General features: G+C 41.7%; 1 protein-coding gene across 2 annotated transcripts in view; it reads right to left on the minus strand.

Annotated features, from left to right (window-relative positions):
* Positions 1–24,208, minus strand: part of LOC129703572 (ephrin type-A receptor 3-like) — a 269,335-nt gene that overhangs the window by 214,514 nt on the left and 30,613 nt on the right. For both annotated transcript variants that reach the window (XM_055646161.1, XM_055646162.1), the window contains exon 3: positions 14,023–14,683. In XM_055646161.1, coding sequence (XP_055502136.1) covers positions 14,023–14,683 — 661 coding nt within the window. The remainder of the gene's footprint in view (positions 1–14,022; positions 14,684–24,208) is intronic.

A 24,208-nucleotide genomic window follows, 5' to 3' on the forward strand; every position in this document is an offset into this window, starting at 1 on the left:
CAACCTTACATCTAATGTACCAATAATCTTTATTTTACCAATGTCAGCTGATTCAAGAGCCCACTTTTAAATTAGAACCAACACATACCTAGTTAAGGACTCTTTACTGTTTTGGATTTATACATTTGAGAATTTGGTTGAGACTTTAAAATTCATTTAAAATAAAAACTAAGAATTCGATCCACCTTTCTCCATTAAAGCACAAAATAAAATGGAAAGTCTGCTAATATTCGAGGATGATGTCATTTATATAATGAGGATCCACGGAATTTAAATATACAATAACATTTTGAAAAAAGCTTTTCCTGCAAGGAGCATTTAGAATGAGTAGATTCATGATTTAGCTGGCAGCAGGTCCACCATGAAATACACAGCTAAGGCAAATGGGGCTTTCATGCAATACAGTCAGTCACTGCATAATAAGTGGTAGATCAACATTGTTGCATCTCTCCTATCCTCCCAGCATTGATCTTTCAAATGAAGCAAGAGTGAGTAGATGAATGAATGAGTTCAGACATCAGACATATTGTAACCTTGTGGCTTGCAATAATAATTAAAGACTCGTTAAATGATGGTGAGTGCAAAATCTGTGACTTTCATTGATTACAAAACAAAAGGCCACTTTTTTTTCCCCCAAAGTGGGATCACGCAGTTTCGTATGGATCACAATTGTTTTCAAATAGCTAAAGATTTCCTTCAGACTGAAGCAGATGGCAATGCCCAAGTTGTTCACAATACTTAAAGGATCAATTTAAGCAGCAGTTGGCATTAGTGGTTAATGGGATTGGGATCTTTAGCTGTGTACTTTAGGGACTAAATCTGTATGGCTTCAACCTTGGGTTCATCCATACACAAGGGGCGGCACAGTGGCGCAGCAGTAGAGTTGCTACTTTACAGCACAAGGGACCCTGGTCCGAACCCGCCTACAGTTGCTGTCTGTATGGGGTTTGTACTTTCTCCAGATGGGCTTTTTTCCATGATCTCCGGTTTCCTACCACACTCCAAAGTCATGCAAGTGTGTAGATTAATTGGCTTGGTGCAATTGTAAATTGTCCCGAGTGTCCATAGAATAGTGTTAGTGTGCGGGATCGCTGGGCGGCGCTGACTTGGTGGGCTGAAGGGCCTGTTTCCACGCTGTTTCTCTAAATTTAACCTAAACCAAACTAATCAAGGAATTGCAGATGCTGGAATCTCCTGCAGAAAGTGCTGGAGTACTTCAACGGGTCAAGCGGAAATCAAGCATCCACTGGAGGACGTGGATGGGCAGCGTTTCGGGTCAGAATTCAGGTTCATCCACATTTCAGAAACAGAAAGGAGGAAGGCTTCACTGCTATCTAGTATACTATGTATTGTGCAAGGTCTGAGATCTTGGTCTTTGCCTCAATTGATCAAAGACTGTGCTGGTGCATTGATGACAGCGGTGAATTTCATCAATGTCCGCCGTTATTGAGATGGGGGCTCCCGAAGTGTGGTAAATGGTTTACATTTCCCCGGGTCTGGCCATGTATCTTTGTTAGAGGGTTATGCTGTGCAGCAAGGGGCAGATTCAGGGAGTATCTTTGTCTTGCTGACATCGAATGCAAGGCCTATCCTCCCATACGCCTCAGTGAATAAGTCAACAATAGCTTGGATCCAAGTGCATGCAAAAGCAAACATGGTCCACATACTTCATTTCTTCCTCTGGTTAGTTTCTTATGCCCGTCCCACTTAGGAAACCTGAATGGAGACCCCTGGAGACTTTTCGCCCCACCCAAGTGCGGTTCCCGGAGGTTGCAGGTGGTTGCCGGAGGTTGCAGGCAGGGAGACTGACAAAAACCTCCGGGACCACACGGAAACCTTGGGTGGGGCGCAAAGTCGCCAGAGGTTTCCGTTCAGGTTTCCTAAGTGGGACAGGGGCATTACTACACTGACATTTCAGAGGTATACAAAGTGATGATCTTTAGCCTTAACTCACTTTTGCATATGAACGTTGCCATTGAGTCAGCTATTTGACCGAGAGGCACATGGACATTCCTTGTGCCTGATCAGATGGACAGCAATAAGTGGGGTTAATAAAAAAAGAGTTGATTAAAGGCCGCTGATAGCTGCCAGACTGCTGCCACCGAACAAAGCACAGAATAAAGACTCGTGCATTTTCAGAATCTATGTTGTTCAGTAATGAGCAGAACCATCAGTTGGAGGTTGTCTTTCCATTGGACTAAATCTTATTACAACCCGCCTCCTCCACTTCACTCCTCTGTCAACCACCTCCCACAATGTTACTGTGCGGTGGTCACTGGTCGTTGCTGTCTCGGTGGGCCGAAGGGCCTGTTTCCGCACTGTATCTCTAAAGTAAAGTGAACTAATGCTCTAACCGTTGTCCTTGGGAAACTTGTTTATGAGTGCTCTTTTCTCAGAACTATAAAAGGCCAGACCTAATCTACCTCCCTTCCGCACACCTAGCAGTGGAATGATTTTGAGCAGGGTTTGAATGAGATATGTTCATTCAATTCGGTTCAACTCTGTCTGTTATTAAATTCCAGGGAATGTAAATGTCCCTCCTTGGTTAGATCGTATTGCAAATAGTTTAAATATTCAACTAGACTGGCATGGTAGAAATAATAATGCTAGAGACAACAGCCTGTCCATCATTCACTCCCACAGAGCACATGATTAAAAAAAAAACCTTTAGATGATAACAAAAAGAAACGGATATCATTTAATGTACAAAGACAGCGAGACTTGCTGCAGATGCACATAAAGTGTGGACTGTGCAGTGTTATAGAAAACAGCATTCTCGAGTCAAGGTCGCCCAATAATGCATCCTACATAATGCCTTTCATAATCCCAGGTCATCATAAAGTGCTTCACAATCAATGAAGTACTTTTAAAATGCATTCACTACTGTCATAGAGGAAAATGTCAGCTGCAAGGGGCCAGTGGGGGGGGGGGGGGGGGGGGGGGGGGGGGGAAAGAATTCTCATCTGATCACATTCAAAGTTCATGAATCCAAAACGCTTTCTTCCCCATGAAAGCTGCTGGCACCTGCTGAATTGTGCAGGAAGGAACTGCAGATGTTGGTTTACACTGAAGATAGACATAAAATGCTGGAGAAAGGGACAGGGAGTCTGAAGAAGTGGTCCTGGCATATTTGCTGGCAGAGGGATAAAGGATGGTTTAGAAAAGTACCCAACACACCGTTCACCTTCTCGGGATGTCCCAAAGAACGTCACTTCCATTGCATTACTTTGATTGGGCAACTACAGAGGCAGCAGAAGGAGCACATACCCTCACAAACCACCCACCCTCCCCTTCAGCCTCCACCTGCCCCCTACTGCAACAGAGTCTGCCGTTCCCTCCTTCATCACCTCAAAACTGAGGCAGAAGTAGGTTCTATCCTACAAACTGTCAGAAGAAACACCAGAGAGTACATTTTTGCAAACTGAATCGTCTTAATTTCAAGTCCGTTCCCCCCCCACCCCCCCCCCCCAAAAATAGGATGGTATCACTTAAAACTAAGCAAGTTAAAACAAAAGACAGTTATATCTTAATTACAGAGTCATTTGTAGTTGAAAATACACTATTTTTGGCCTACTCTTCGTAAACAGGCTCCTGCTGCGTTTAACAACTTCACACCTTATCACATTTACAAAGAGCTGCCAGTCAAGCAGAAAGGTTGCTTTAAAAAAAGCTCTTTTATCACTTGCTGCTGTTACGGATATGGCCTTGCTCCAGATTTTGAATAAAGTAAAGAATCACTGATACTTCTGTTTTCCACCCAGCGTTTGAAAGCATCTGATCTTAATGAATAAAAGCCTGCATTTCCAGGAGAATATGAGAGTTTAAAAATTGGACAAATGTAGCACAATAAATGACAAGCAGTTATAATGGTCATATAATTAGCAGCTAGATTCACCGATAGCAACCCCCCCATATCATACAAAGTTTGTCAGCCCGGATAAGAGTCACAAAACAGGAACAAGCAGAATGAATCACTGCACCAGAAGTGTCAGTCTTTTGGAATAAAGAATGGTCTCAAAGAAAGCGATGGACTTCAATTCCTCAGCGGTCCTTGCAAGATTGGTACCTGTGCAGCATTCAAGCTGCAACATGTAGAATCAAAGTGCAGCTGATTTGTCAGCATCTCTGGAGGACATGGAGAGGCAACATTTCGGGCTGGGACCATTCTGCAACAGTTGTGCGACGTTACACAAAAGTGCAACAATTTCCATTTGATTTATTCCTAAATTCAACGTGCAACATCATCATTACCAACATACCTACTGCAAATATGTGCAAAGGCAGATAAATCACAAAGGAAAGTGTGTGTGTGTGTGTGGGGGTGGGGGTTGTTGGAATGGTGTAACAAATTGCTGTCTGGAGTAACTCAGCGGGTCAAGCAGCACCTGTGGATGAATGGTCAAAACTCTGCATCGGGACTGAGAGTGGAGAGGGGAGACCGCAGGTGGGAGATGGCCATTGTTAAAATGCTCTACGGTTTTGACCACACAGGCTGATTATTAGCATCTCACCAGCCGTAAATTAATCACACTGCACTGTCATACCAGCAAGCTCTCATGTTTCATGTACCAGTGACTCCTCTTCTACACCAGTGCATTATGCATTTACTGGACCGTATTGCCGCTCTACAACAATTTACATTTAAGTCGGACTTTTACCAAAAAACTCAAAGAAACCTTTTTAATAAACGTAGGAACTAGGAACAGTGGCAAGGCTAATCAAATTTTGAATGTTCCACTGTTCCGTATGAACAGCTTTCTGTTCTAGCTTTTCCTCCTAAGATGTTAGTCCTTTATATAACGCTTCCATGAAAACTATATTTAATGATTTGGCTTCACCTATCTATTGAAGTGGAACATTCGATAGGTCCATCATTCTTTTGTGAAGGAATTTTTCCGCAGAGCCCCAAAGGACTCATTCTATTTTCTTAAGCTGTGATCCCTCTTCCTGTACTTTCTAAACATAAGAAACATCTTTCCTGCATCTAGTCTGGCCAGTCATAGAGTCATATACAGCTTGGAAACAGGCCTTTCAGCCCAAATTGCCAAACCCGACTAACACGTCCCATCAACACTAATCCTACCTGCCTGTGTTTGGATGATATCGCTCTAAACTTATCCTCTCCATGTACCTGTCTAAATGTCTCTTCAATGTAGCGATCCTGGCAGGATTTTATAATTTTCCACATGTTCCCTTCTCATCTTTCTAAACTCTAACAAACATGAATTTCATCGTCCCACTATCTCTTCATGGGTCAGTCTTGCTCTCCCAGGAGCTGAATCTCTGCACTCACTCCACTACAAGAACATCCTTCATCAGAAAATTAGACCAAAATGGCACCCAACACTCAAGGTGTGACTTCACCAAGGTCCTGTAAAACTGCAATAGGATATCCCCGTTGCTGTACTCAATTCCTCTTACCATAGAAGCTAAATGCCTGTTAATCAGTTCAAATTTGTGTTTCAATGATAGGGCTGCAAGCAGTGGGCAGTAAAGGTCTGTTTAAGAGCATTTTCAACAGTTCAGAGGTCCTTTAGCTTAGAAGCTCCAGAGCAGACAACCATAATGACTGAAGACATAGCCTGCAATGGCAGGTGGAGAGAGGAGAAGAATACCCTGACGGCCAAAGATTGCAATATTTTGGAGTGTGGAGGTTGAGGATGAATCTACAGCTAGAGAAGGGCAAGGTCCCGAGGGAATATACACTTCATAAATTTTGTTTCTGAGTTGAAGGCTTAGGTAGCCAACATTCACCAGGAAGATCGAGCAGTGGGTGAGCAAGGCTCTGAGTGGGATAGTGTACAAACTAGAACTTATAAAGAATGAAGGGGAGGGGGAGGGAGTACCATACAACAGACAGGCTTGGAGGTGACAGAAAGGCAATGGAAACATGAAATAAAGCAGAAAATGGAAAAGATACTCAACAGGTCAGACATCAGGGAGAAACACAATTAAATCTTTAGGTCAACAATTTTTCATCTGCTTCTGCTGGAGTTGACAGAAACAGGAAAATTGGTTCTTTGGCAGCGGAGTTGTTGAGGCAGAGGCAAAACTTACTTTGACGTGAGTGGGCAATGTGACACAGATAAAATGGGGTCAGAAGCCCAGCATAGGCTCAATGGGCTAGTTCAGTTGTAGAGGATTTACCCTTAACACAGGACGTGAAAGTGGAATGAAACTGAAGGCTAAGATAGTCGTAGAGTCTTACAGCATGGAAACAGGCCCTTCGGCCCAACTTTCCGGACTACATGTCCCATCTACACTAATCCAACATGCATCCTTTTGGCCCATATCCCTCCAAACCTGTCCAAATGTTTCTTAATAGTTGCAATAGCATACTTCCCTCAACTGCCTCCTCCGGCAGCTCGTTCCATACCACTCTTTGCATGAAAAAGTTACCTCTCAAGTTCCTATTAAACCTTTCCCCCCTCCCCTTAAACCTATGTTATCCAATTCTTGATTCCCCTAATCTGGGCAAGAGAATCTGTGTGTCTACCCAATCTATTCCTCTCATTATTATGTACACCTTTATAAGATCATCCCTCATCCTCCTGTGTTCTAAGGACATGTCTACTTTACTGCCTAAGCAATGAAATTGCAACGACCATGGGTGGTTTTGTGTCACATTAGCAGTCAGCCCATCACACATGGATGGTAATTTGATGTCACTGACGGATAACAGTGTTATCTTCTGACAAGCCAGAGATACGGTTTTGCAGGTGAAAATTACTCTGCCAGTTCCCTCACATTCAGGCATTTTTAATCCAACAGGATAAGTGAAGATGCAGGTCACCCTAATCACACCTGCTACTTCACTGAACCACACTGCAACTCACCCTGTTTAATCATCTGCAGTCAGTCACAACAAGTAGTTCTGGTTCTCATTCATGTAAAAAAAAAAACAAAAAAAACAGCAGTTTTTTTTTTTTTTTTTTTTTAAAGCTTCTCTCCATTTGACCATTAAAAACAATTTGTAAAATACCGCCCCAATTCCCCTTCCCATTTTTTCTTAAAAATTTGAATTTGTGTCAAGCACAAATTCCATCTTGTTAAAAGCAGGTGCCTTAATTTGAGGAGGTGCCTCAAGATTTGGTCAACGTATTCAGTGAATTGCCTCAACTAAAAAGATATTATGCATTTTGCTAATACATAATGAATGAATAAGTTTATTGGCCAAGTATTCACATACAAGGAATTATCCTTGGTGCTCCGCCTGCAAGTGACAACATGACATAGTGACAGTTAGGAATGACACATAAAATATTAATAGTGAAAAAACATTATCGATTAAACATGTGAATTAAATAAAATAATTGAGCAAAAGGAGGCTATATCAATGCAAAATTACGATCATCAATAATATTGTGCCAGGCTTATCCATTAGAGCTGCAGAAAGCCAGTCACCATTAATCCAACCTTCAATGACCTTAAGCATCTGTCAGAAATGTCCTCAAACTGCGCATGAAAGAAGGAACACATTTGCATTTATCAAGCCTTGTCCTAAAAGAAGCTATCTGCCGCATCAGCAAAATTAATTACACAAACAGTTTATTTACAAAGTAATGTGGCACTTCCTAAAAAAAGTGTTTTCTTGTTCAGGGAAGTGATTTGGCTTTTAACATGAAGTTATATGAAAGACTGCAGTCTCTTTTATTTTATCCCCATGAGGAATTTTGCTTACTATCACTATGGTCAGCATAATTCTCTGTGCGGTTATCCAAGGTAAATCAAGGAGATTTTTGCCTCATTTAAAAAGTAAATGGTTAGAGTGAGCGCACACACTTGATGGAAAATTAGGTACTTGGTCACGGTAATTCAAGAATAACAGCTTAGTATGTTCCTTGAGACTGAGAGTAGGCAAAATAGAAGGCACACAGAACAGATTTCAGGATACAGATTAAAACCATGGTTGGGAAGATGGGCTTTGAAGAGGTTTTACAAACAGAGAGAGAAAAAGCAAATCAAAGGTGCCAGGGGAAAATCTCAGGACTTATTTGGAGAATATAACTGCCAAGTTCTGACACCTGTGGCGAAGACAGAAACAGAGGGAAAGCAGAGGCAGAAGAGAGAACATTGCAAATAAAGGGCAAACGACAGATAATGTTTTGGTCCACAATATATAAGAGAACAAGGAAGATAGCTAGAGGGATCTACCCAGCAGGAAATAGCAACATTTTGGTCAAATTGTACATCCAGCAGCCACTACAAAAGGGTAGTCCTATTTTTTGCTGTTCTGCATTATGATTTTTCGCAGGTTGAGATTACAGAAAAATAAATGTGTACTACTATTTATTATAAATAAATACTACTTTTCCAGTACACTACTAAACCAATGATTTATCCTTTCCCATCCACCTCCTCTGACCAATTAAGGTTCCAATAATTAAAATCCAATATTGAAACATCATTGCACTGGTATACACTCATAAAACCATTGTACATGATATCGCTTAACAACATCTCATTGTCCATCAAACACGGTACTTAGTACTGCATTGGTAATGACAATTAGAAAATTGGAGAACCAATTTAGGTTTCACATCTACACTAAACATGTTGGCCGCAGGTCAAATGGTGAAGTGGAGTGAGAATCCATTGACAGGCACCTTCTATGCCTCAGCATCGGGTCTGTCTTCGAGTCAGAGTTTTCCCCGATACCCCAGTTTCACAGCATAAGGGAATCCTTTGACAATGATGCCACCATTTTATCAGCCCATATAATTAATCTTGATAGAGATCCCAATTGTGTGGGGTGGGTGGGGGGGATGGGCATGTAGAAATAAATATTCCGCTACAAAACCATTTCTCTTGCTCAGACCTTGTTGTGCACCATTTATATTTGTAGCACCTTCCCAAAATAAAGTACCTGGATTATTTCTTATCCCACATACAGACCAAGAAATGGCAGCTAATCAATATTTTTGGAATGTCGTCATCACGTTGGAAAGGTGACAGCAAATTTGAGCATGACAAGATCCCATTTGCCGATAAGATCATTCATTTTTCTCAGTGAAAGACCACATGCAGTTCTGGTCATCCAGCAATAGGAAGGATGTCGTTAATTGGAAATGATGTAGAAGGGAGTCACCATGATGCAACTGCATGGGGCTTTGTTTCTTAAATTATAGGACTGTCCTACACTAAACTGATCACGAGGGGCATGGATAAACTGAACGGGTCAGCCTTTTTCCCCCAGGGGTGATGATTCAAAAATTAAAATGCATAGATCCAATAGACAAGTTTTTCACTCAAAGGTTTATCCACATCTGGAATGAACTGCCAGAGAAAACTATAGAAACCAATACAACTACGACTTTTAAAAGACATTCGGACAGATGTATGAATAGGATGGATGTATTAGGGATATGGGCCAAATGCAGGCAAATGTGACCAGTCCAGTATGCCGCTTGGTCAGCACGGACAAGGTGGGCCAAAGGGCCTTTTTCTGAGCCCCTGACCCCCAGCAATGCTGGATTGAACTCTCCCGGTCTTCACCATGCCAAAGAATTTAGATGTTGATCATAAAGGCAGGCAGACAGCTTGACATTTCAATTGCAGCATGACATTTCTGACAATGCATTTGATGAATCAACTAGCCTATAATATTTTTAGCTTGCAATTATTTGTTCTTACATTTGGAAATGAAGGTTAAAGTTAAAAATACATTATCCAAGCCTTACACAGATCCTCGGCTTGGGAGAGGTTTTCCCAGTTTATTTTGTCCTCTTGCAACATGTGAATACAGCTGTTTTAAAATTATGGGACTATCCTACACTAAAATGATGTTGATTTAAACTTAAAATACTGACACCAGTTGCTAAAGTTGCTAATTGATCAGTAGATGAGTTCGGTGCAAGTTCTCCTTGGCAGAATTCTTCCAAGTAATTTAGCATTGTTTATACTCAATCTAATTCTGGTGCCTCACTTATATGTGGAAGATTTAGTCTGTTGAATTATTATTATCATCATATTCTTCATGTCATCATATATTGTATCACACACACATTCTGTCCTGTGGTATGTTGTCTTATTATTCCGTTTGATTATCTGTCACACCCCCAAACTATCTGCACATCTTCATAATTTCCAAATTCTCATCAATTAATCAGACCAAGGAAATTCTGCACGACTCAAATGACTCTTACCAATTTCTACATATGCACCAGAGAAAGTTTCCTATCCAGATACATAACAAGTCGATATGGCAAATGCTCTGCCCAAGACTGCAGGAAATTCCAGACAGTTGTGAGCACACCGCAGTCCTTCACACCAACTAGCCTCCCACTCATCGACTCCATTTGAAACTTCAAAGTGTCTCGGGAAAGCAGCTAACATAATCAAGGACTTTGCACATCCCGGCCATTCTCTCCTTTACTCCCCTCTCTTGATGGACAGGTTTCAAAAGCATGAAACCACAGACCACCACTCAAAATCCGTCCCTTTCCCCGCAGCTAACAGACTCTTGAACTGACCTCACACATGTTAGGGATGAATTACCTAATCTTCCAATCTACCTTTTTGCAGACTTGAACTTTATCTGCAGTTTCGCTGCAGCTGTAAGACTATATTCTGCACTCCATTTTATTTTTGCTTTTGTACTACTTGATGTACTGCTGTATAGTAGGATTCATCTGGATAGATTTTTCACTGTATCTCGGTGCACATGACAATAATAAACCAATACCTTCTATAACTTCCAAGCAAGCATTTTCTGCTGTTGTAGAACATATCTACTATATCTCCAATTATGCTTCTATAAGAATAAAAAGTTGTAATTGCAAATGCTAATTGGGTCCTAGAGTATTTTCTACCCTTTGAAGGCAATGGAACTGAATGTCAGGAGGGGAAAGCAATGGACAGTCAATCATCTATAAGACCGTAACACATGGGAGTAGAATTAGGCCATTCGGCCCATTGAGTCTGCTCTGCCATTCGATCATGGCTAATTTTATTTTTCCTCTCCAGCCCATTCTCCTGCCTTCTCCATGTAACCTTTGACACCCTTATTGATCAAGAATTAGTGGAGAACTTAGCATTAGTAGCCAAAAGCAGTTTTTTGTTGCACAGAATTTTATAGCACTGCTAAATCAGCCCATTGCACATAAAGCATTAGTCATCCTTATGCCATTAATCCCACTCTCATATCTTTTCCCCATAGCCCTACAAATTGTTCATTTTTCACTAAGCATCCAATTCTCTTTCCAGACATTGTTAGTCTCCCCATAATATGTTCCTGCTGGTATTTGCAGTGGAAATGCAATCATATTCCAACTGTATCTTTTCATTCAGATATTGTCCAATAATTTCAGGATACACTTTAAACATGGTTGGTTGACAAGCAAATTCACAGCAATTTCAGATCCGAACTTCACTATTAACAACGCATCCCATCAGGTGTCAGGGAAAATTTAAACAACCCTTCGCATCCATTACATGATAGGAGTGAAAGGACATGATCTTCCCTCCTGTTATCTGCCTCATTAATGTCCTCTCTACAGCAATGAGTGCACCAAGTTCATTAAATTGAACAGAGCGCTCTGTGACTGTTGGCACTGTTTGGATGTCACCCTGAGGTATTGCTGGCACACAGGAGAGAGCAGCATGTGTTGTCTTGTGCCCCACTAGATCTCCAGATGACCTCCTGACAGCTCTGCTATAAACAACTGTCAGGACCATAGAAAGACCCGGGTAAACGTCAGAAGAAATAATTTGACAGGCTGCTGCAGCAACCTGCCACCTTTCCAACACATTATGGGCACTGAATAATAAGATAAGCAGACATTTTTTTTATGCACAATTATGCAAAGATGAAGTCATAAATTGTAGGCAATAGGGAACCAGGAATCCTTGATGAATGTTTGAACAAGCATCCTAACACTGAAAAATTAATAGCTTATATTTATAACACCCTCTTAAACAACGAGGTACCACCGACGGAACCATATAGACACACATGGGAAAATGAATTAGGTCATCCTATAACGAAAGATTTGTGGGACGAAAGTTTACAACATATACATCAATGTTCGTTAAATGCCAGACATGCTTTAATACAATTTAAAGTCTTACATAGATTACACTACTCTAAAATAAAACTAAATAGAATCTTCCCACAAATCTCTCCTATTTGTGATAAATGTCTACATCTAGATGCTAATTTAACACATACGTTTGCAAATTGTGTAAACATTAAACATTTCTGGACTGATATAATTTCAGAAGTTATTAATACAAAACTGGATCCAAACTCAAAATTAATAATACTTGGAATATCAGAGCAAAGTTTAACACTCACAACAAGCCAAATAAATGTCCTCGACTACAGTACAATAACCGGGAAAAAATTTGGAAAGGCCCTATAACCCCCACAATTAAAATGTGGATTGTGGAAATGTCGGAGACCCTATATCTAGAAAGAATTAGACTTGTCTTAATGGACAAACAAGAACTTTTTGATAAAATATGGGCTCCATTCATTAATTATCTGACGGGATAGATTGGCCCAGCACGAAAACCCAACTGAAACTCGAACTCAGGATTAGATGAAAAGTCATACTTTATAATCCACGAACCTATCTCCAAGGACGTATTATAAGTAATCCATTCCACCTTTTTTGTTTTTTTGATATTTGTAACTCTTTATTCTCTCTTTCTTTTTCTATATAAAAAAAAACACTAGAAGCAGAAGTGATCGACTATTGAAAATTTTAATAATGTATGACTGATATATATGAAAAGTTTTTTTACTATAATATGTAACTATACTTTATAATATGTCTATTTCTAATAAAAATATGTTTTTAAATAAAATAAATAAATAAATTGTAGGCAATAATGCAATTAAAATTACGCAGTTTAAATTGAACATTTTGAATAGATTTGGACTCAAAGAAATAACATTGTTTTAGCTCCAAAGGTCTGCTTTCCAGGGGAATTTATTTTCCCTGTTGGGTTAATTAATATGTGTATCTCCAGAAATATTTGCAGATTAAGGGATGTTTCTACATCAAAGAAATACTTCTTGATTAACAATATCGGAGGCTAAATAAAATCAATGGTGACTAAGTGGAGCTTGGAATGATTGCATTTTTAGGTTCTCGTAAAACAAACAAATTTGTCTCCAAATACAGAAAATGCTTCACCGGCAACCCATCAAGTGAAGGCAGTGGGACACAAAAGCAGGCAATCCCCACTCGATGACTTGTTCCAAGGCATGACAATAAACCTGCGGGAGCGGGTCGAAATCACATTCGGCAGGAGCTGGGGATGAAACATCGCACACTGCTACTGCTTGCACTTCCAGAAGAGACATCATGTATGTGGGACAGAGACCTACATCTGCTACTAATGCCACATTCTGCAGCTTTCCAATAGCTCTGCCACAGTCAAATATAAAAACACCACCTCAATACAGTCACAAGTTACTACATGGCATATTTATTTAATGAACCCTTTTAGAGTATTGAGGCTGCTGCTACAGGAAATCGTTTGATACCCAAGGCAGCCAGTCTAAGAGCAGCGAGATTGGTTAGGCCCAAATGTTCACTTTTTTTTAGTTATTAGTCGATTGGAGCACATGGGGGGAAAAAAATGCTTCAGATTATAAGTCGCCAAAATTTGATTAGGTCTGCTAGACAGTTTAGTTCTAGCAGCACCCACTCACTTCTCTCCTGTTCCTTTTCATGCCACATCTCCTGAAAGTTAGTAACTTTTATTTTGTATTGATCAGAAAGGTGCAGCATAAACAGAAAAGATTATGTCAGTTAATCGAATAACATAAATTAACCTTGCAAATTTATTTTGAAAAGATAAGCAGGACATTGTTACTAACCTTGAAGAGGATATTGCATGGAGATCCCTCCCAACCTATGTTCAGGACACCCTACATGTCCTTCGTCTCTCCAATGACTTAAGGGCCTGCCCCACTTTCAGGACCTAATTCACGACCTTTTTTACTCTTGGACATTTTTCCTCAGAAACTGAAACTCGCTCTCCAACTCAGTAAAAATCAAAAGTACTTACGTTGGCAGATATCCCTCTTCTCCTCATATCCTGGTTTACAGACGCATCTTCCAATAGGGACCAGCCATCCACCATCAGCACTACAGTGCATCTTAGGCACATCATACTCCTCAGAATTATTCACACACGAGCCACGGACCTCCACCAAGGAAGAGTCTCCTTCAGTCACTCGATCTGGAAACTCTGCCAGGTTACGGATTGTTAATGGGCACTTCTTGTAGTAGACCCGCACTGATACCAAAGCAATGCAGGCACCCACGTCCTGAAAGGCCAGGTAAAAGCCTTTCTTAGTCACTGATCCAATGTCCCGTACCTCAGTGTTTAATTTCATCACCCTGTCTCCTACATCCACTTGGGTGAAGCTCTCATCTGCAGCAATGGTGTCAATCTTTATATACTGGCTTTCTTTAATGTACCACAAGTTGTTGTTGTTGGATTCATAGTAGTAGATGTTGAAGGTCTCTTTGCATGTTCCAGGGACACCCGGCAGGCTGTTGCAGTCTCGGAGAGTAAATTTTATCTCAATATAGATCCGATGGGCACCATCACGAGGAATCCAACTAGTCCGCAGCCAATTGTTCTGATAGGCTTCCATGACATTACACACCTGGTATGTTCGCATTGGTGTGTTTCTCTCGTCCATAACACTGATCTCTTCCCACTGCAATAAAGAAACAGAGCAACAATAAGCACGACTAGCAGCTACAAATGCCATCAATTTGCAGATCGGCTTTTACATAACTTTTTGGTGAGAACCAAGTGCTTCAAGCAATAAATATATTTTTATGCAATTACATGTGACGGACACAGCCTCAGTGGCAAAAGGAGATAATAATATTTGTATATTACATTTTTACTCAGAAAATTTGAAACATCAACAATGTGTTTAAACAGATTCCATGCAATGTATGAAGAGAGACAGACAGAGAGAGACAGAGAGAGAGACACAGAGAGAGACAGAGAGAGAGACAGAGAGAGAGAGACAGAGAGACAGAGAGACAGAGAGAGAGAGAGACACAGAGAGAGACACAGAGAGAGAAGCTTTAGCGGGATGTGGGCCAATTACTAGGCAAATGGGATTAGCCCATATTACCACTAGGTCGGCACGGACAAGGTGAGCCAAATGGCCTGTTTTCACGCTGTATGTATTTTGTTGCCAGTGACAATGAGGGAGTGATGGAGAGATGAGACTCTAGGCAACTGTACATAAATGTTGGCTGAAATTGCCTTATGATGCACTGGAACAGAAATAATTTATTTGGTACGATAATCAAATTCAGCTTTCCAATAGAGGTACTAATAGTGGTGTGTACATAAATATGTATAGATATACACATATACATACACACACACACATACATAAATACACGCGCACACACACGCGCACGCAATAGTGACTATGAGCAAATGCTGAAATGATTTTACCATACAGAAGTAGTAGTTTGCTTCTGGTGATATGCTGAGTGTACAATGCATCCATTGTAGAACAAGTATGCGTATAACAATTGAATACAAATGAAGAAAATGCATAATTCAACATATTTCCTCTCATCTGTGGCCCAGCAATGCAAATCCCAGTGCAACTATAAAGCCTGCCAAGCCAGAATTAACTTCTGCAACGTCATATTTCCTGTTCAGTAAAGTTGGCAAAATGATCTTTGAAACAAAACCAAGCTGCCCAATATCGGAATAAAAGGACACAGCTTTTTCAAATGTCTACAGCCAAAAATTGCCAGATGGATCAGTTTAATCAACCTCCTCTCAAAGCCCCGAAATCTAATGGAGATAATCACCAACAAATCTTCCCAATTATAAATAAAATGAAGGCAAAAGGCTTTGATCATTATTAAATGGCATTTACTCAATTATAAGCTGGCCAATACTCAGTCAGATTTACACCAGAACACTTGCCCACAGATTTTATCTAAAATTCTTGTGGAATAATTTGTCACTGATCTCAAAAGCTAACAGATACTATCAGTCACCGAACAAAAAAATCCCATAAAACTACAGATGGTTCACTGACGTCAATAAATTTAATTCTGGTGATTAGAAGGAAATGTCTCTCCCCTTACATGCAGATATCAATGGCCAAATATCAGTGTAGAGGCGCAGTGACTACTCAATAATACCAAGGAGCCCTGGTTAAACTGCAATTAATGGAGTTGAAATAGAGAAAATGGTAACGTCTGGAACTACAGTACATCCAGCACATGTCCGCTTGCTACAGACTCGGAAACAATGGAAGAATGCAGGCTTCTGGCTTTGGAAAAGCATGGCACTATCAAGGACAAAGCAAATGTTTTTGATGAGCAACCAAACCACTTGTTGTACAACCCCCACCAACATCACACTGTGATACCAGTATACAAACCCGACATATGCACTGTAACAACTCACCAAGTTTGTTCCACCAGCATCCCCCAAAATCTCCTTCACCAAGCAGGATGAGGAACATTTTTACAGGAGCACCACCACAATTATGGATCCTTTCTTTATTTTTTACATTTATTCACTTACCAAGACATCACTAGCAAGACTGGGATCTACTGCTTGCTCTCAAGAAAGTGATGTCGAGTCACCTTCTTGAACTGTTGCATTTCTTCTCGTATTTCCTTGTGACACAAGGAACAAATTCACTCAAACTCTGCCAGCTCTCACAGTACCCATTAGTCCCATCTTCTAACCCTCCCTCCATTGCTCTAGGCACTTTTCAAAGCAATTTACAATGTCCTATTAATCTACCAGCACAGCTTTGAGACATGGTATGTAAAAGGACCCAGGGAAAAACCCAAGCAGTTACAGAGAGACCATGCAAACTCCACACAGACAGGATCAATCGGGTCACTGAATTCGTGTGGCAACAATACTAACTGATGTGGCAATGGTCTGCTCCAGGAAACCTGCCCTGTGAAAACCAGACCGCATCCTGAAGATGATGTTGCTGTTCCCATGTCCCTGGGGCCTGTTAGAGAAGCCTAAGCAAGTAACTACAGTGTATTTTGTAGATGGCACACACTCGTCAATATGGAATCCTGGATTACTTTAACCTTGGGGAATGATGCTGGAGTTATAATCATCAAAGCAAGTGGAATAATTACAATTAATTGCTCAAAGGGTCATACAGCACAGAAACAGGCCCTTTGGCACAATTCTTGCACTTCAACCAAAATGCTCTTTATTTTTGCCTTGTGGATGGTAGAAAGACTGGGATGTGAATTACCCACTGCAGGTTAGCCAGCATCTAATCTGGTCTGGTAACCGGGTCTGATATTTATGTGGCTGATCATAAATATCCAAGGACATCCTGGTTAAAAGGTCCCCATAGGATGCAGATGGAGGGGTCCACTGTGATGCCAACACTACTGAATGCCAAGCTTGGATAGTTCCCTTGCTCACGCTTCTTAGCACGTGTGCGGCCCATACCCCACATCTCAGTCTTTGCGGTTTTTGGTTTCATCTGGGAAACTCGATTGATTGGGTCCAAAGGGTTGCAATGCCCAAGTCTTCAGCCAACTGAGAAAAATGTACCCAACATCATCTTATCCTGGTGGTGTGTGTGTGTGTGTGTGTGTGTGTGTGTGTGTGTGTGTGTGTGTGTGTGTGTGTGTGTGTGTGTGTGTGTGTGTGTGTGTGTGTGTGTGTGTGTGTGTGTGTGTGTGTGTGTGTGTGTGTGCTGTATCAAGCTTTGCACAGAACTAAAGCATGCCTGGCACCAAGAGACACTACATGCTATGGTTCTATCTGTCCTTGGTGTTGTGAAGGATAGGCCTGGCACCGTTTAGTTTCGTTTAGAGATACAGTGTGCAAATAGGTCCTTCGCCCCAAGTCCACGCTGATTGGCGATCCCCTTACACTAGCACTATCCTACACACTAGGGACAATTTATAATCTTTACCAAAGCCAAATAACAAACCTGTACATCTTTGGAGTGCAGGAGGAAACCAGAGCACCCGGAGAAGCCCCACGTTGTCACGGGAAGAAAGTCCCTGGTGTGTACGGGGATTGCCAGTCGATGCGGATTCGGTGGGCTGAAGTGCCAGCTTTCACGCTATATCTCTAAACTAAACTGCTTTCCATGCACAGATGCTGCTTGATGCCGAGTCCCTCCAGCAGATTGTTTGATGCCTTTGAGCTTGTGTTACAGAATTTCCCTGCATCAAACCTCCAACAAGATGTTCACTAACCCCCTTCCGTGAATTGCTAAACACAAATATTCCAGGCAATGGCCAATTTCTAGGCTGCACTCATGTTCTCAGTTGACAGATGTTTAAAACAAACTGAAAATGTACCATGGAATCAGGTTTTCTTTCATTCAAATTTGGGTTAATGCAAATGCAAAACCTTTTAACAAAGCCTCAAATTGTCTCCATATCCATTTCAGCAAATTCTTTACAATTTCAGCACAGAGTCCCCAAGCTCATTACACTATTTAATGCTGACTTTCAAACCATTTAAGAGCATGTAAATATGTAGCCACTTCTGCAAACACCCCCTGCCCTACAAAGTCTGTCACCATCTTGCATATTTATCCTAGTTTACAGTTTCTCTTCTCCCAACTGCAGCTTACTTTCTAATGCCCACCATTAAATGTACAGACAAGAGCACTTCAACATGGAGACGGAACCAATGCTCAAATGAAAATAAAACTATTGTTGAAAGTAGCTCAAAATTTGAATAGAAACAAGATAGCTGATGGGTTTTAGGTAACTTTAGCGCCAGACTTAACCGATCCTTGTAGTTGCTAAATATTCCAGAATGACCTTCTCGGATAACGTGCCATTGGAAATAAATACCAGCTCTGTGGTGAAATCTACACTCATCACATATTGGTTAAAAGTCTCTATCCCATTTAGTGTAGTTTAGAGATACAATGCGGAAACAATGCAGAAACCTGGCCCACCGAGTACACGGCGACCAGCGATCCCAGCACATTAACATTATCCTATACACACTACGGAAAATCTTATCATTTTTACCAAAGCCAATTGACCTACAAACTTGTATGTCTTTGGAGTGTGGGGGGGGAAACCTGAGCACCCGGGGAAATCCCAAGCAGGTCACAGGAAGAACATACGAATTCTGTACAGACAGCACCCATCAGCAGAATTGAACCCGGGTCTCTTGCGCTGCAAGGCAGCAAATCTACCGCTGTGCCATTATGCTGCCCCTTATGTGCAATGTGTTTATGTGTGATAGTTTATCCCAGCCTTCATCCTAAATATTGATTTGACGTTAGAATATAGTCATTCAAAGTGCGGAATTATAATTTTTATAAAAAGCAAATAATATTTATCACAAGAGGACATTGTAAGGAAATATTTCCGATGTATGGAAGCGAATCATGCCACAGCGGCATAGAAATCAACACAGAGAAAGAAACAAAATGAAAATACACAGCAATAACATTCTATAAATACCAGTAGTGGCTGTTTGACAAAGCTACTTGACCTCGAATTAATTGATTTCAGGTAGTTTTTGTGAGCTACAAGTAATACACAACACCAGTTTGTAGGAAATACTGACAGTTTAGTGCACAACGGCATCATTCCCTTTCAAATTTTTGTGAAGGTGTGTATCAATGTGGACGTCCGACAGTCAATGGTAATAGTCCATGGTATTTCTCTGTGTAGTCTTGTGCCACAGGTGAGTAAAGCCAAAGGAATTAAACGCTAGCAACAAACACACTGCCTCGCCTTTCCCTTAACATCATTGCCTCTTTAAGACATGCGCTTCTTTAAAGATGCCACGTAACACTTAGCTTCAATCAAGCTTTTGGCCACACCCTGGTTTCCTCCTTTTGATTGCTGGCAGTTCTACTTATATGGCTGCACATCTTTCTTAGTGTGATTTAAACAGGTTTCACGGAAATAAATTTCAGTAGTCTTAATGCTTTATGCAGGAGGAAATAGACTACTGTTTAGAGAGTATGATACATTTTGCATTGCATCTCGTCATGTTTTTCAGGCTAGCATGGACAGAATTTCCATGTTGTATTGCTTGTACCAGGGGTGTAGGGAGGTAAGCTCCACAGAGGAATGGTTTAATAAAATGATTTCCAAAACACAAGGTTAATCTTTAAAAGTGCCAGTTTTGCATCTTCAATAGGTATCTATATTTGGCAGTTCAATTAAATGAGTTCATGCCAAAAATAACTAGTGGGTAGTTGCGTGCAGGCACAGAACTCGCCATCAAAAACATGGAGGGGACCGGGGGAGACACAATTTTTTGGTGGCCGCGCGCACATGCTCACGCTCATACACTCATGCGCGAGGCTTAGGAGGCTCAATCCAGCGCTAAATGCAGCTCAACTCTGCCTGTCTCGCTGGGTTAACCTACAAGCCCTGCCTGGACTGATGGGACACCAGCGCTGCTTCTCCACGCATATTTCCCGCAAGCCTAGGCAGGTTAACCTGGCGGGGTAGGCAGAGTGAGCTGGGTTTAGCGCTGCTTCTCTGCGCTGGCTGTGGGCCTGGGGGCGCCGCGCCCATCTGACTCCCGACCTCTCTGGCCACCCGTGGGGGGGGGTGGCACTCGGGTGGGGACGGGACAGACCCGGAGACCCGGTCGGGATCGATCCTGGCTGTGGATGAGGCGCAGGTCTGTGCCACGTCTCCCTCCTCCAATCACTATCCTCAGTCCGACCCCCCCCACTCCTCCCTCCTCCAATCATTGCGCTGAATCATCATGTCCCACCCTCATTGCCTGCTGACCGACGTCTCTCTCGTCCAATCGGCGCCCTCGATCAGCAGTCCCACCTCCACTGTCTCGCGGAAAGCGGAGATTTAAAAATCTGGATGACAAAAACTTGGGGGGGGGGGGGGGGGATGTCCCCCACCTCTCAAAACATGGGGGGGGGGGGGGGGGGGGGGGAAGAAGAAACGTGTCCCCCTGCGCCCCCCCCCCCCGGGTTTACTGCCCCATGTTACGTGGGATTTTACTCCAATGACTGGCTTTCCCTTATGCCCCACTTTTCACCGTCTGACAAAGGAATAGAAAGATTAGCTGCTAAACGAGACATAGGGATGGGAGGAAGCTGTGTTGTACAGATGTGGAGTGTGTGTGTGGGGGGTTGTAGTGTGAGTGTGTGTGTGTGTGTGTGTGTGTGTGTGTGTGTGTGTGTGTGTGTGTGTGTGTGTGTGTGTGTGTGTGTGTGTGTGTGTACAATGAAGTGTGTGTTGATTCGGTGCTGTAAATTCTACAATGAAGCAGGATGACCGGTGGGACTTGGGCATAGTCTGCACAAGTCCTTGCATCCAGTACTGATAAAATACATGTTAAGGCATGCCTTTCCCATTTTTTGCAATGTTTAGTTTATAGTTTAATTTAGAGATATAGTGCTGAAACGGGCCCTTTGGCTCACCGAGTCCACGCCAACCAACGACTCCCGCGCACTAACACTACCCTACACACACTAGGGACAATTTAACCAAGTCAAATAACTTACAAACCTGCAGGTCTTTGGAGTGTGGGGGGGAAACTGGAGCTCCTGAGGTAAACCCACGCAGGTCACGGGTAGAACGTACAAACTCTGTACAGACAGGACCCGGAGTCAGAATTGAACCCGGGTGTCTGGCGCTGCAAGGCAGCAACTCGACCACCGCGCCACCATGTCGCCTCGTGGTTTTATTTTTTAAATCGTGGTTTCTGCTTTATCTATCTGAACACGTGTTGCAACAAAAGTGGAAATGAGACAAAACCTCAGCGGTAATGAACATGAAGTGTTTTTCCTCATAGCTTTGCAACACACAGCTGCAAGGGAATTCACTGGCAAACAACCCCTACAGTAAAACCATCAAATGCATGCTTCCACTGTAGACATTTTAATTACTATTTTAATAAACTTCCCAATACAAACTCTGAGCTGCTGAGTGTACACATTATGCATTCTCCTCATTAGTAATGAACAGCAATTTAAAGTTATTTTAAATTGAGAAATTGACTTCCAATTTCTCATTCTAAATTAGTAAATAGTGCTTTTCTATCACCTGGGGAAATTGGCCGAGCTTGTTTATCCCCAGGATGCAAAATAACTCACTCAAAGCGACAGCCAGATTAAACGACTATGCATCGCTATACACATTTATTTAACTTAATGTGAGATCAACTCAATAACCATCATTTGAATGATAAGAAAATTAATGTTCTGCAACTTGCAAAAACACAAGGGCATGGTTGCACAGTGGTGCATACTTGCTGCCTTGCAGCACCAGAGACCCGAGTTCAATCCTGATGACGGGTGCTGTCTGCACAGAGTTTGTACATTCTCCCCGTGACCAAGCAGGATTTCTCTAGGTTCACCGGCTTCCTCCAACACTAAAGATGCACAGGTTTGTAGGTTAATTGGCTTTGGCAAAGATTGTAAATTGTCCTTGGTGTGGGGGATAGCGCTAGTATGTGGGGTGATCACTGGTCAGCGCAGACTCGGTGGGCCGAAGAGTCTGTTTCCATGCTGTATCTCTAAACTAAACTAAAAGTGGGGAAAGATTTATTTTTTTACACAAAGGGTGGTGGGATACGGACAAGCTGCCAAAGGAGGTAGTTGAGGCAAGTATAATGTTTAAAAGCATTTGAACGGGTACATTGAAAGGGTAGGTTTAGAAGAATTTAGGCAAGAGGCATTTAGGCCGTGGGACTAGTCCAAATGGGGATGTTGGTCAGCATGGGCAAGTTGGGTTGCAGGGCCTGTTCCACGCCGTATGACTCTAAAAGTTAAAGATCCAACATTCTTTATTTTACAGAAAGCCTAAATGGCGGCCTCATGATGATGCTGGTTCACTTCAAACGTTTTGGACCAAGGCCAGTGATTGTTCACTGAATATAAACCCCAATTCGACAGGCGTGAGTGTACAAGCTAAACCCACACAGAAAATCTCTTACGCATTAGTCACTAAGCATTTAGGGCAACACAGTGGCGCAGCAGTAGAGTTGGTGCATTACACCGCCTGGTTCAATCCTGACTACGGGCGCTGTCTGTACAGAGTTTGTACGTTCTTCCCATGACCCGTGTGGGTTTTCTTTGGGAGCTCTAGCTTCCTCCCACACTGCAAAGACGTACAGTATGTAGGCTAATTGGCTTGGTATCATTGTAAATTATCTTGTGTGTGTAGGTTAGTATTAGTGTACAGGGATTGCTGGTCGGTGGGATGAAAGGCCAGTTTCTGTGCTGTATCTCTAAACTAAATTCCATTTTGACAAATGCACATTGGTTTCATTTGGATGAAATTCATCTTTCCACAATTTCCTCCTGGCTCCCCATGAGAAGTAGGTGAAAAATGTAGTCACAAATTTGCAGCCTGTAACGGCAGTTTTAAATGATGCATTATGATGTTCTCTCTCAGGAAATTGTATTCCACCAATTTCATTTGCACACTATAGCCCGAAGTCAAGGTCATACTAACTAGCTACACATTACACAAAGACAGTTTCTGGATACAAACCTAATCTTCAGGCTTTTCTTTTACGATATCGATTTTTCACATTTGAAAGTGAAGCATTGTTCCATCAGCAATTGAACATTAGGAGATAAAAAAAGCTTAGAGATTTTCAAAACAATCTTTGATGAAACCATTGAATGGAATTTATATTATTTTCTTTTTTGTGGTCTTTATCACGTATATTTGTGGCAAATTTTTAGTCCTCGTATTTTTTACACAATGCCGGATCCAAGGAATTCAAGCTTTGGAAAGTTACATGGCTTTACAGACTGCGGTAAAATAAGCTACAAACTTTGTTCTTGTCTTTGCACTATTAGTGTATGTATGTATGTATATGTGAATATAATATTTACAGAGTACTATGTTGTACTATGTTGACATATCTGTTGCGCTGATACAAGTAAGAATTTTATTTTTCCGTTCAGGACATACGACAATAAAACACTTGATTTTCTTATTACACCATTTACCTGTAAAGATTGATTGCTTAGTGAATAACACACTTAGGAAGTGAGTCACAGTTATACAGCCATCCATGCTGACCAAGATGCCTCATCTAAGTTAGTCCCGTTTCTCAATGTTTGGCCCACATCACTCTAAACCTTCCCTATCCATGTACCAGACCAAATGTGGTCACGTCACAGCTCAAAGTGGGCAGGGAGAGGGAGAAACAATGAAGGCTAGATGGCAAGTGGACCTCTCCTCTCTTTAACTACTCCCAAGTGCAGCTCTCTAACCAGCATCAAGTC

The sequence above is a fragment of the Leucoraja erinacea genome, chromosome 14 (genome assembly GCF_028641065.1).
Source record: "Leucoraja erinacea ecotype New England chromosome 14, Leri_hhj_1, whole genome shotgun sequence".
Lineage (NCBI taxonomy): Eukaryota > Metazoa > Chordata > Chondrichthyes > Rajiformes > Rajidae > Leucoraja > Leucoraja erinaceus.